This window comes from Pectinophora gossypiella, chromosome 7 (assembly GCF_024362695.1).
Source record: "Pectinophora gossypiella chromosome 7, ilPecGoss1.1, whole genome shotgun sequence".
Lineage (NCBI taxonomy): Eukaryota > Metazoa > Arthropoda > Insecta > Lepidoptera > Gelechiidae > Pectinophora > Pectinophora gossypiella.
The window spans coordinates 2031476-2044800 of NC_065410.1; the positions used below are offsets into that span (position 1 = coordinate 2031476).

At 38.4% G+C, this 13325-nt stretch overlaps 1 protein-coding gene across 1 annotated transcript; it reads right to left on the bottom strand.

Moving 5' to 3' along the window:
* Positions 1–3105: 3105 nt before the first annotated feature.
* Positions 3106–10354, bottom strand: LOC126368269 (uncharacterized protein K02A2.6-like). Its single transcript, XM_050012165.1, has 3 exons — positions 7577–10354; positions 7262–7417; positions 3106–4137 (listed from the first exon to the last, which is right to left on the bottom strand). Exons 1-3 carry the CDS (start codon positions 10352–10354, stop codon positions 3106–3108), a joined length of 3966 nt encoding a protein of 1321 aa, XP_049868122.1.
* Between the last annotated feature and the right edge of the window lie 2971 nt (positions 10355–13325).

The following is a 13325-nucleotide window of genomic DNA, read 5'->3' on the forward strand; positions in this document are numbered from 1 at the left end:
GCGCTGAATGAGGGAAGGTCGGTGTAGCATTAATGCTACTTTTTTAGGGAAAAATAGGGCAGTGGTTTCCCTCTTGCCTTCCGCCCCGCAGTACTAAGTTATTAACTAGAACTGTTAAATTATGTAAACTAGATTATTAGCATAGTGATGTATCAGTCGATATTAGGTCGATCGATTATTTTCTATCTGACAATAAAGACATAAACGAAACCCACAGTCAAATTGGCGGGCCTATTTTATTCAATTCAATTTGCATCAATCCTGACACACTTCTCTTTATTGGGTCTTTACCCTATTTTTAATTGTCGTTTTTATTTTGTTATTTGCCGTTTTGTATGAAAAAAAATAAACGATTTTTTTCATGTATTCTTTATTTGTATTAATCGAAGTAATCACCCATGCGATCAATGCATCTTTAATCGGTAACTATTTACTAATGTAACTTAAGTTTTTATAAAAAACCTAGTAGAATTCTACTAGATGATTGAGAAGTAGTTTTCCAATTAATTAATAACCTGTAACATTTTCAATGTTGTTTTAATATTTTACACATCATCGACATCGTATAGAGATGATTCGCTCAAGATTTTGATAATGTCAATAGGAAATTTCCGCAGCAAAATTCATGTTTTTTTTTTTCAAAATCATGCTCGGAATCATCCTTTAAAGTTTTCATTACGATGTCACTAACATCCTGTATAAATATGAAAGTGGACAGTTAACTATTCTTCTAGTTTAACCAATCCTAAACCCTTATTCATTCGAATTATAGGTAACAGTATTTAATACAAATATGAACGTTGGTAGACCTGTCGATGTCATTCGAATATAAAGACCTAGGACGTTATCGTGTACCTTGAGAATCGCTCCTGCAGTAGCGACCACTCGAGAGTCTGTGCAAACGTCCACGGGACTTTCCTAACTGTAGGGCTGTCACTCACTTTTTCTTAATAATTCTTGTTTTATTCAAATATTTCAATCAGTGGTCTGAATTTAAAATCCATATATGACACTAATACTCTAGCTACCACAACCACGTAATCAATCATACCATAAAATATAATACCACAATCAATAAACTTGAAAAAAGAAAATGTTAATTTTTCAGGGACGTCTAAGCCCTGTCCTCGGCATCTATTTTTCCTCGGCTGTATAGGTTGAGAAGCGGCTATACGGACACCTACAATTACATGATAAATGTCAGTTAATTACATTAATATGGTAACTGTTTTAAAGTCTCTATCTGAAAACACAAATTATATGTCGAAATCTAATAGACATAACTAAAATATATATAAATTGAACTGCTGTTCGTTAGTCCTGCTAAGAGAACGGCTTAACCGATTTGAACAACCAGGGAAGGTTTAAAATATAAGCAAATATGGAAAAAATTAATACGAACTTCGCCTGGTCAAAAAAAATCAAATTCAAAAACATTTATTTTTCAAAATTGGCTTACAGAGTTAGCGCTTTTTGAACGTCAAAAAATCAAATTACATATTATGTAACTAGCTGTAAAATTACTACCACATCGGAATCTGTAACGCTGAGGGAAAGACGTGGCCAGAAAACCTCCCAGCACAGGGCCCTAGTCCTACTGTTTCATGTTTTCCTTTCTTTTTTTTAAATCCGGTTTGTATTACATATTAGTTATCTAGTTATTGATAAAAATATGATCTTTATGTCGTCAGCCCTAGTCAATATAGACAGTGCAGCAAAGGGACATGAAATAAAACTGTGGCAACTTTACACACTGATATACAGTTTCCTTCAATTATATTAAAGTTGCAAATACCGGCAGTTTAGAGTTGAAATTAATTTAGCATTTCATGAGCGGTTTTCAGAGGAACAGACAAAGTGAAATGCTACAGAAAGTGCTGAATGTATGTGGTAGAGGAAGAACAAATGAATCTGAAGCTAGTCCCTTGCTAAGTGGTCGCAAAAAAAAGTTTAGAATGGACATCCTGAATAGATCATTTAAACTAGCGGTTTTTTTTTTATTTCATGGCTTGGTTGCATGACCTTTAAGCCAAGACCGTGGCTGGTTTTGTTTTTTAATATATCAACTGTCTTAAACAACTGAACTGAAATGTCTATGTTACTTTATACTTTTTCACAAAAATCACTTTGTGATCCCTAGTTTGGTTAGGGCATTACATGCTGATGACCTGATTGTCCAAAAGTAAGATGATCCGTGCTTGAAAGGCTCCTTAAGCCGTTGGTCCCGGTTACTATTTACTGATGTAAGTAATCGTTACATGAGCCATGTCAGGCGCCTTTGGCAGCTCAATCATAACCCTGACACCACAACCCCGACGATAAGAATATAAGAACAAGTATACTTTTTTACAAAAGTACTTCCTGTCGACACTGGCATATGGTTGTAAGTTTAAGCGATTAATTGTTATAACCTAAAAGAGTACTTTTCTGACACTTCACAATTGTAGTAATGAGAAATGCAAATTCTCTATCGAAACAAAATAAAATCCAATCCAATTCGCAGGTTTTTAAAATTAGTGTTGCAAATATTAGGTGATTAAAACGTGTTAATAATACAAATTGGGGTAGTCAAAGGCACATCCATCGCAAGTGGTATATATTAGAATTGGTAGTAGGAGGCGGCGCACAATGAAACTCACGTAATACGAGACTAACTTTTATTTGCGAAGGTACACACGAAATATATATAAATACAATTACCCGCAACTATGATAATATACTCCATTCTTCCCTCCCTGACTCGAAACTAATAAACCCAAACTAAATAAAACTACAGGTATTCTTATATTATATAGGTACTTAGTTACAAGTATTATTTTTTTTTATTTAATTGCTTTTGACCAAAGACAATTATGTTAGAAAGTAATTAGGTACTTATAAGTAAAATAACTAGAATGATAAAAAAAAAGTACGTAGTGTAATTACTTAACGATACACCTATCTGACCCATAGTTGTTACAAATAAAAAAAAACTGAAATTAAAATTAATATCAATAAATGTGAAATAGGTAAACACATTTTTATATATTATTTTATATACCTATAATTAATATTAGCTTATCTATACAATAACATAGGTAATAGTGAAACCATAGCCTAAGATACTCAGTCGATGTCAAACCCGTATCTTTGAACAGGTTTCCGGATTCTTTTAGTAATGTGCGGCATATTACTCTCAGCATTAACTGGATGGTTTGGGTTTCTGCCTAGACTGGATGAAGCCATTAACACGGGACTACGTGGTTCTGATAACGGAGAGGGCGAGGTATCTGCAGACGGCACACACGTGGATTCGCTGTTACTTGGCATCTGCCTGTTATCAGCTTGTGGTATTTGTACGTCAGTACTAACCAGTTGCAAGGGTGTATTAATGGAAGATAAATCTTCCAAGTCACAATCATCCCGACGTAATTGATCTACGTGTTTTTTCAAGTGTTTGCCATCATAGGCAACAATATAAGTCAGTGGGCCAATTCTATCAGTGATTGTACCTCTTTCCCAAGTAGCGGTATTATTTTTAAAGTTTTTAAAGAAAACCCGCTCTCCAATATTAAAATATCGATTGTACCCTGCTTTATATTCAATTTGAGCGAGTTGTTTACGCATTATCATGTGACTAGCTGAAGGACGCAACAGGTCGAGTGGTGTCCGCACATTTCTTCCCAATAACAAACTAGCTGGACTTTTGCCCGTAATGCTATGAGGAGTTGAACGATACATTAATAAGAAATCACTTAATGCGGTTTCTAATTCAACGTGGTCACGTATCGCTTTTTTCAAACAGGTTTTGACTATTTTTACGGCGTTTTCTGCCGCACCATTACTACTTGGTTTATATGGAGTTACTGTGATATGTCGTATACCGGAGTTATTCAAAAAACATTGGAACTCATTTCCATTGAAAGGAGGACCATTGTCGGATACCAACTCATATGGCAAACCAAATTGTCCGAATACAATTTTTAGTTTCTGGATTGTAGTTTTAGCCGCTGTGCTTGGCACACGATAAGCTTCAATCCATTTGGAATGAGCATCAATGATCACAAAATAGTACAATGTATTACCGGCTAACGAAAAGAAATCAGCGTGCAGCCGATACCAGGGCTCCTGCGGCCACTGCCAGGGGTGCAGCGCGGCCTGTCGTGGACCATACATAATCATGTAAGGTCACGAATTATCTGAATTCTGTATCACATTCCAAAACTGAAATGTGTCATAGTTATATGAAATACCTATGGGGCAAAATACCCACAAATGGGCAACGTGCCCATAGCTGTCTAAATATAGGGTAAAAAACCAACGATGTTAGAATATGTGATTAGAATGTTTCATAGTTATATGAATACCTATGGGGCAAAATACCCACAAATGGACAACATGCCCATAGCCGTCTGAATATAGGGCAAAAAGCCCACAATGTTTGAATATGGGGTGAAACCCCGCGAATGGCCTCCAACCGCCCCTTACAGCCATCCCTGTCCACCTGATTGCCTTGATAAATTCATCTGATTACGTGATAAATCACCACAACGATATTACCTACTGCAATGTTTTACTTATTGTTTTACTATCCGTTGTTTACTGTCTGTTGTTCTCTTTATCGATTTGTATCGGATAATACAAATATAGCATAACTGATATCTAAGTAATTAGGAAAATATATAAGTATTATAAGACTTAACTGAATATTCTTCCTGCACATCGACAGGAAGTCTGATAAAACTGTTCTTGATTGTTGTACCTGAAAACACACTGTTTCTTCTCTAATCTGTTTCTGAATAATCTGAATATTCACTGATTTCTGTTCTCTCCTCTTAATGCAATTTAATTTGTTCCCTTTGTCGATTTATACCAAATAATACAAATACCTATAGCATAACTGATATCTAAGTAATTAGGAAAATATATAAGTATTATTAGACTTAACTTGGGGGAGGGCTATGCCCAGCAGTGAGCGTCGTACGGCTGATGATGATGATAAGACTTAACTGAATATTCTTCCTGCGCATCGACAGGAAGTCTGATAAAACTGTTGTTGATTGTTATATCTGAAAATACACTGTTATTTCTGCTCTGATCTGTTTCTGAATAATCTGAATGTTCACTTATTTCTGTTCTCTGTTCTAATGCACCTTCTTTTGTTCTCTGAAAATTATTTAGTTTTTTCGTAATGACAGCCCGCCAAAATCATTAACTTTTTTCTGGCCAGTGTTATTATGACATATATAACCTACAAATCGATTACTCACTCGAGTAAAAATAAAATCGATATGATGCATTTTAATATTATTATGAATTTGATTATTTAAATTCGAGAACTGATTACAGTTCGAGACACTGCCCCGACGCAAGAATTATGAAATACACATGTGTTTTGATTAAGTTCAGCATTCTAAACCCTGCTGTAGATTTTGAGTAGACTGTTCAATTTGCTGCACTATGTTCTGAACAGCTTGAGAAGCAGTTTGTTGACTTAGACTCAAACTCTGTTTCATTGCTATGTCCTGTTAATTTAGCTGAAGCTGTTGTTGATTATGAGACAGCGCACTGAATCATAATTTTGCTGATGTTTTCAATAAACATAAACAGATACGTCTATTCTGGATAACTGAAAAGTATCAGTAATATAACAACTTAATATATCTAATATCACAACTTTCTCCAGATGATGTTAGCATGTTTGGTTTGTGCTGACAACTAACGACTGAAAAAGGACTAAAAATTTGAGCTATTCCAATTTGTTGCTACTGGAGGTACAGCTTAATAGAGGGCAATTAGGCTCTCACCTGAATATCCTGATCTGCGACTGATATGCGTCAGCGTATAGTTTACCTCTTTGAACTGCTGATTAATGTTCTCCAACTCCCGAAGCTCGTCAACAAGGAAGAACTCTTAATTGTACTGAATAATAACCTGGAAGGCATCCACTAGCTGTGGATAATGACGCCCGGATTGCTTCTGCGCCACTGATAGCACGATTGTTGATTCATGTTCTATAACTGTTGCATATGAATTGGTTAATATACGATATTTAATTGAAAACTTGGTCTTAACTTTTAGCAAATGGTTGGTATTCATTCTAATAACAATACTTACTGACTATTTCGAATATGTTTACACTGAAATTTTGCAATATAAATTGAAGTAGAACATAATAAAAAAATACCACAAATACATAAAATCGATAAATTCGTACTTTCCGAAACTCGTAAATGAACTGAACTGACTGACAACAAACTTAACATCTCAATTTAACTGATCTGATTTAATGTTGATAACTGGTATAGTCAATCCGATTTAATGTTGATAACTGGTATAGTCAATCTGATTTAATGTTGATAACTGGTATATTCAATATGATTTAATGTTGATAACTGGTATAGTCAATCTGATTTAATGTTGATAACTAACACGATCAATCCGATTTTATGTTGATAACATTAACAACTGGCTTCGTCTTTCTGATTTATCAACTGATTTGGTTGATCTGATTCGCAACTAATCTGGTCAATCTGCTTTGACAACTGATTTTGTCCATCTGATTTAACTACTGTTATTGGCCCATCTGATTTGACAACTGTTATTGGCCCATCTGATTTAAGTCAACTGATTTGACAACCGTTATTGGCCCATCTGATTTGAGTCAACTGATTTAAAACTGTTATTGGCCTATCTGATTTAAGTCAACTGATTTAACAACTGTTATTGGCCTATCTGATTTAACAACTGTTATTGGCCCATGTGATTTGAGTCAACTGATTTAACAACTGAATTGGTCCATCTAATGAGGTCCATCTGATTTGATGTTAACTATTCTGTATCTACTGATTTCGTACTGGGTATCATAACACTAAATTACATGTTCAAAAGATATCCCAGCATCTCCACCATGTCGTGCGGCTGATGATGATGATAAGACTTAACTGAATATTCTTCCTGCGCATCGACAGGAAGTCTGATAAAACTGTTGTTGATTGTTATATCTGAAAATACACTGTTATTTCTGCTCTGATCTGTTTCTGAATAATCTGAATGTTCACTTATTTCTGTTCTCTGTTCTAATGCACCTTCTTTTGTTCTCTGAAAATTATTTAGTTTTTTCGTAATGACAGCCCGCCAAAATCATTAACTTTTTTCTGGCCAGTGTTATTATGACATATATAACCTACAAATCGATTACTCACTCGAGTAAAAATAAAATCGATATGATGCATTTTAATATTATTATGAATTTGATTATTTAAATTCGAGAACTGATTACAGTTCGAGACACGGCCGCCGGCGGCGCGGGCCGCTCGCGCGCGCACGTTTCGCAGGCCCGGCATACACGCTCGATATCCGTATCGATGCCCGGCCAATATACGTAGTTCCGCGCTAGGTTCTTGCACTTTACTATTCCTTGATGCGTGTTGTGTATCTGTTTTAGTACATCGTTCCTTAAATGTCGCGGTACAACCACACGGTGGCCGTACATTAAACACCCTTGTTCTATACTAAGGTATTGTCGTATTTTAAAATAAGCTTGCAGTTTCCCACTATTACAGTATAGCCAATTTGTTTTTATTGATTTGATTACCTCTTGTAACTCATTATCTGTAGTAGTAACTTTTGCTATTTCTCTGTAATTAATCGGTGACGCATTTTGAACAAAATTAATGTAATACTCAACCCGACTGTGGTCACTCTGTTCGACTGTGGGCATACGGGACAAGCTGTCCGCTACACAATTATGATTCGACGCAATACACCTGATTTTATAATTATATGCTCCTAAAATTACTGCCCATCTCTGAAGGCGGCTCGCCGCCATCAGCGGAATACCTTTATTTTCGTTAAATATCGCCGCCAGCGGCTTGCAATCTGTCACTAAAGTAAACTCTCGACCGTATAGATAGTCGTGAAACTTAGTAACTGCAAAAATAACTGCTAATCCTTCACGACATATTTGCGCGTAGTTTCTCTCAGCGGCGGCAAGCGTGCGTGAGGCGTGCACCACCGGGCGCTCGCAGCCGTCGGCGCCGCGCTGCGACAGCACGGCGCCCAGCGCACGTGGGGACGCGTCGCTACTCACAGTGGTCGCTAGCGTCGGGTTGTAATGCGCCAGGACAGGGGCGCTCTGTAATGCTTTCTTTACATTACTGAACGCCTTATCACAGTGTTCATTCCACTGAAAATCTTTTTCTCTTTTTAATAGGTCATACAGTGGCGCTAAAGTATCACTTAAATTAAATAAAAAATTCCCGTAATAATTTATGAGTCCCAGGAATGCTCTTAGTTGTTTTTGTGTCGTCGGTGTTGGCGTATTTATCACCGCATCTACTTTTGATATTTCTGTATGTAATCCGTCGGCATCGATGACGTATCCCAGGTACGATATAGTTTTTTGAAAAAAACTACATTTTTCCGGTGCAACACGCAATCCACTGTCTGATAAGATTTTAAACACGGCTTGTAGCCTCTTCCAGTGGTCTTCACTATCGACGCCGCTAACTGTCAGATCATCTAGATAACAAGTAACAAAAGGCATTCGAAACAGTTTATCCATCATACGCTGGAATTTATTAGGCGCGCATTTAATTCCAAATGGTAGCCTATTGTAGCAGAACATACCTTGAGTAGTGACAATCGTGCACAATTTCCTCGATGGCTCGTCAAGTAAAAACTGTAAGTATGCGCTACTTAGGTCTATTTTACTAAACAACTTTCCCCCTTGAAGAGATGCAAATATATCCTCGATTCTCGGTATCGGGTATTTGTCCTCAACGAGTACCGGGTTAACAGTGGTTTTAAAATCACCACATAGGCGGACCTCCCCGTTCTTTTTGAGTACGGGCACCACCGGCGTACCCCACTCGCTCCAGTCGACGGGTGTGATGATGCCCTCGCGCTGCAGCCGCGCCAGCTCGGTATCCACGCGCGGGCGCAGTGCGTGCGGCACAGGGCGCGCGCGCCGCCAAACCGGCCGAGCTGACGTGACCGTTTCCAAGGATATGCGAGCTTTATTGAAAGTACCTATACCTGCCGCGAACACATTCGGAAAGCGCTTCATCAGTTCTCTCTTAATGTTGGCAGTGGACTGTACGTTCATCGGAATTTCTTTTAATTCGTTAATTCTTGGAAACCGAAAGTTAAAAGCCCTCATCCAGTCCCGACCGAAAAGAGATGAACTGTGATCATTTCCGATCACCGTTAACGATAAGTCTCTTATAATTTTTCCGTTTATTTCGACTGAACAGAGTAACTTACCCGATGGCTTCACTAGTTGGCCGCTATACATTTTTAACTTCGTACTTAAAGGTTTTAACTCACAATTTCTAAAGTACTTATTATAGGTTGCTATAGAAATCACACTAATGGCCGAACCGGTATCACCTTCCATCGTAATCGGTATATTATTTATTTTAGCATTTATAACCCAACGATCGTCACTCTCCGTTTCACTATCACTTAATTGATAAATGTCAATAGCACGATCGTCCGAGCCGCTAGATTCCGACGCTGAGTCCTCCGCGTTATTATCACTTATATGGTGAACTCGCGCCTTATTTTTACGGTAACGACACATTTTCGCGATGTGACCCCTGTCACCGCAAACGTAACAATCGCTGTCACGAAAAGAACACTCGTCCGGGTGATGCGTGCGTCCACACCGGTAGCATCGCTGCTGTTGCTGGTGCTGGGCGGCGCGCCCGCCGTGCTGCGCGCGGCCCGGCGGCGCCGGCCGCCCGCGGCGCGGGGCGCGTCCGCCGCGCGTTCTATCCACCGCATGCACGGGCTCCGCGGCGCTGCGGAGCATGCCGGCTCCGTCGCCGGGCTTTGAGTCTCGAACGGCCGCCTCCAGTGACAGCGCCAGCTCGCAGGCGCGGCTAAACGTGAGCGTCATCTCGTCTTCCATCAGCAGGCGCTGTTGTATACGTTCGCACGCCAAACCGAACACGAACTGGTCCCGTAAATTTTCTTTCAATATCTCGTTGCTAGAGAATTTACACGCCCTACTAAGTCGTTTTAATTCTATTTGATATTCACCCACCGATTGACTGGCACTTTGTTTATAAGATCTGAATATCATTCGTTCGGCGATGACCGATCGTTTTGGTGACAAATGTTCTTCCACTATCTTTACGATTTGCTCGAACTGAACCGACTCCGGTTTATCCGGATAACACAAATCGATAATCAAATCCAACGCTTCCGTACCGACGACTGCAACTAGATATTTTGAGTAATTAGCCGGTTTGATGTCGTGAATAGACATCCATGTTCGTAACCTGCTGACGTAAGTCGACCACCGATCCACATGTACATTAAATTCCTTTAACGCGCTAATATTTGGTAAACCTTGTGTTTCACTCATTGTCACACACTTAATCACGGTAACTATACGCGATTTAAACACAAACTCGTCGCCAAATGGTATATATTAGAATTGGTAGTAGGAGGCGGCGCACAATGAAACTCACGTAATACGAGACTAACTTTTATTTGCGAAGGTACACACGAAATATATATAAATACAATTACCCGCAACTATGATAATATACTCCAGCAAGATGAACTATAATCCCACGCTTCACTGAGTTTTCTGTTAGACCAATGTGATCACCATCTATAACAGCCAAGCCAGCGGTATGTTTCTTGTGTGTGCTAATTAAATATGAACAAATATTCAAAACAATACCTACTATTCAAGCCCTCAAACATCTGTCTGTAAAATATGACAAGCTTTTGTCTATTGTTGATATCATTAACAAATGAATGCTGAATCATCAAGACGCATAGGTGCCTATTTACGTTTGCCACTCCCACAAAGCCGACAAATTAGAGAATGACAGTGAAGGTGATTAAAAACCTTTCTCTTATTATAGACAAGGCTATCAGCTACAGCTGTTGGTTGGATGTATTTGTAAGCTGTTATGCGACTGGTTAGGTTGTCTTTTAAATCAAAGTTACGGAAAATGGAGGATGGGATTCTTCCCATAAGTTGGACAGAAAGGATTACTAATGTGAAAGTGCTAGAAAGAGAAAGGGAAATGAGACAAATATTGAGAGTTATTGAGGACAGAATAGTCAATATTATTGGACACTTAATAAGACACGACGAATACATTAAGAACTTTATAGAAGAGAAGAAAGAAGGAAAGAGAGGCAGGAGAAGACTAAGAAGAGGGTACATTATTATTATTTATTTATTTATTCCAAAAAAGGTACAAGTTTTCTTAAAAAAATAATTTCGCCAAATTTAAGAAGAAGAAAAAGAATGGAAGAATTTAAAGGGAATGCGACCGACCTTATAAGGAAACCAAAGAATTGGCCTTGGAATGCTACACCGACAAGAGTATGGCTCTTACATTGATGATGATGATGATGTATGTGTATTTAAACACCGCTGCTTCATCCAATTTCATTTGCAATAAATCATTTTTGTACTGTTTTGTATTTAAAAGACAAGACCATGTGAATAGAAAAAGTTATCAGATCTCATGTAGAGCCAAGCTTCTAACTCTACTCCGGTCTAACTATAGAAACCCTAAGTTTACAAGTTCTATTATGTTAGGTAAAATATGAGGCTTGGCCGTTTTGTTACTATCAATAACTATTAAACGGAATGACAATGAACACTATCTGACCTTCCAACCCGCGAAGGGACAACCAGCTCAATAAAGGTTAGGTCACATAATTCCGAAACGCATTTCTCGGGTTTTCTTACAAATAAATGAATGCAAACTCTCCTCAAATATCTTTGTTTATTAATTTAATTGCTATCAAGAGTTATCCAGGTTATATGCCCGGTTTATGGTCTTCTTCTATCGTGTGGATTGTGAGGTGAATTACCAACCTCATCAACCCTGGTGTCAGGGTTATTATTGGATTGGGTTAGACTGGCCTCTTGTCAAATGGGATTTAAAGAGTTGACGATGAGTGGGTATACACACTAACTTTGCCTACGCTCTTAGGAGACACGGGCCAGATTCAAAGTCGCTGCCTAATCGAATCGTCCACGTATCGCGTGCACAGAAAGCCAGTTTAGTTTCCAACTAACTTCCATGATTGATGACCACAGACACAATTTTTCCATTCATCATAGTTAATTTTATTGAAGTGTCGTGTGTGGCCGATGTGATAAATTAACGGGCGCGCCTTCTGTCATTAATGCAGGTGTTAATGGCCTACTGATTCGAATGTGCCCAGTAATTCCGGTTTTGACGTAGATTGTTTTGTTGATAACACTGTTTTTGTTTGGTTTGTTAGGTCGACACACACAGAGGGTCATAATATCGCTTTCACGAAGGTCGCGTCGCCAAACAAATTATATTGGCGACCGTCACTGGCGACGTAGGCATGTCGCCTCGCTAGGTTGTATCACACGCTTTTTCACACATTTTGTTGAAACTGTTTTGTTGCCACAAATGTGAGGCTAGTGCTTGCTTCTCGCTACAGCAGTGACCGCAAGTCACTACTTGTGGTCGCTGCGGACCACACAAGATGTCGACATCCAATGAGGTTTACTATACTAACATTATTATTATACATCAATTCCGACATCCAACATTATTGCGCTCGTTTATCAGTTATATGTCCTTCTTTTGTCTTTACATTAACAAGTATGCTAATGCATACTTATTATAGGAATACAGACGCCTGCGTTCTACAACCTAGTAGAGGTAACGGACTACTTATGTAAGTCTTGTCTGTTTGTTCTTTTATATTGTTTGTGACGTTTTTGTATTACAGTGTTACATAAAATGTAACTGTATTCGTAGAGACCAAGATAGATAGATAGATAGATAGATAAAATACTTTATTGAGCACAATGGACACAAAATACAGAGATAAGGACAACATATACAGAAAAACACAACAGGCTACCTTATTGCTCATGCAGCAATTAAGCAAGCTTTATTGTAAGAAAGAAATATGTTTTTTTTTCTTATTTACCAACTGAATTGGCATTTCCATGGTAGGTGTTAGTTAACGTGTTATAGACCTGGTAGCCCAATTGGTAGACCACTTGCCTCTCACTTTTAGAGCGCAAGTTCGAATCCAGCACAAGCCTAAACCAATGATTGTCGAATTTGTTTTCGAAATTATGTTTGGATCATAAATGATTATCACGTGCTCAGATGAAGAAAAATATCGTGAGGAAATGCACATTCCCGAGAAATGCATTTTCGGAGGTATGTGACCTGACCTGTATGATAATTGAAACACATAATATCGGGTTCTTACTGCGTTTAAAGTGGGTATGAGACTCCCGATATTTCGACACTGTTGCAAGTGCCATGATAACGGGATGACTGATGAGATTGGAGTGCCGTTATTATGTG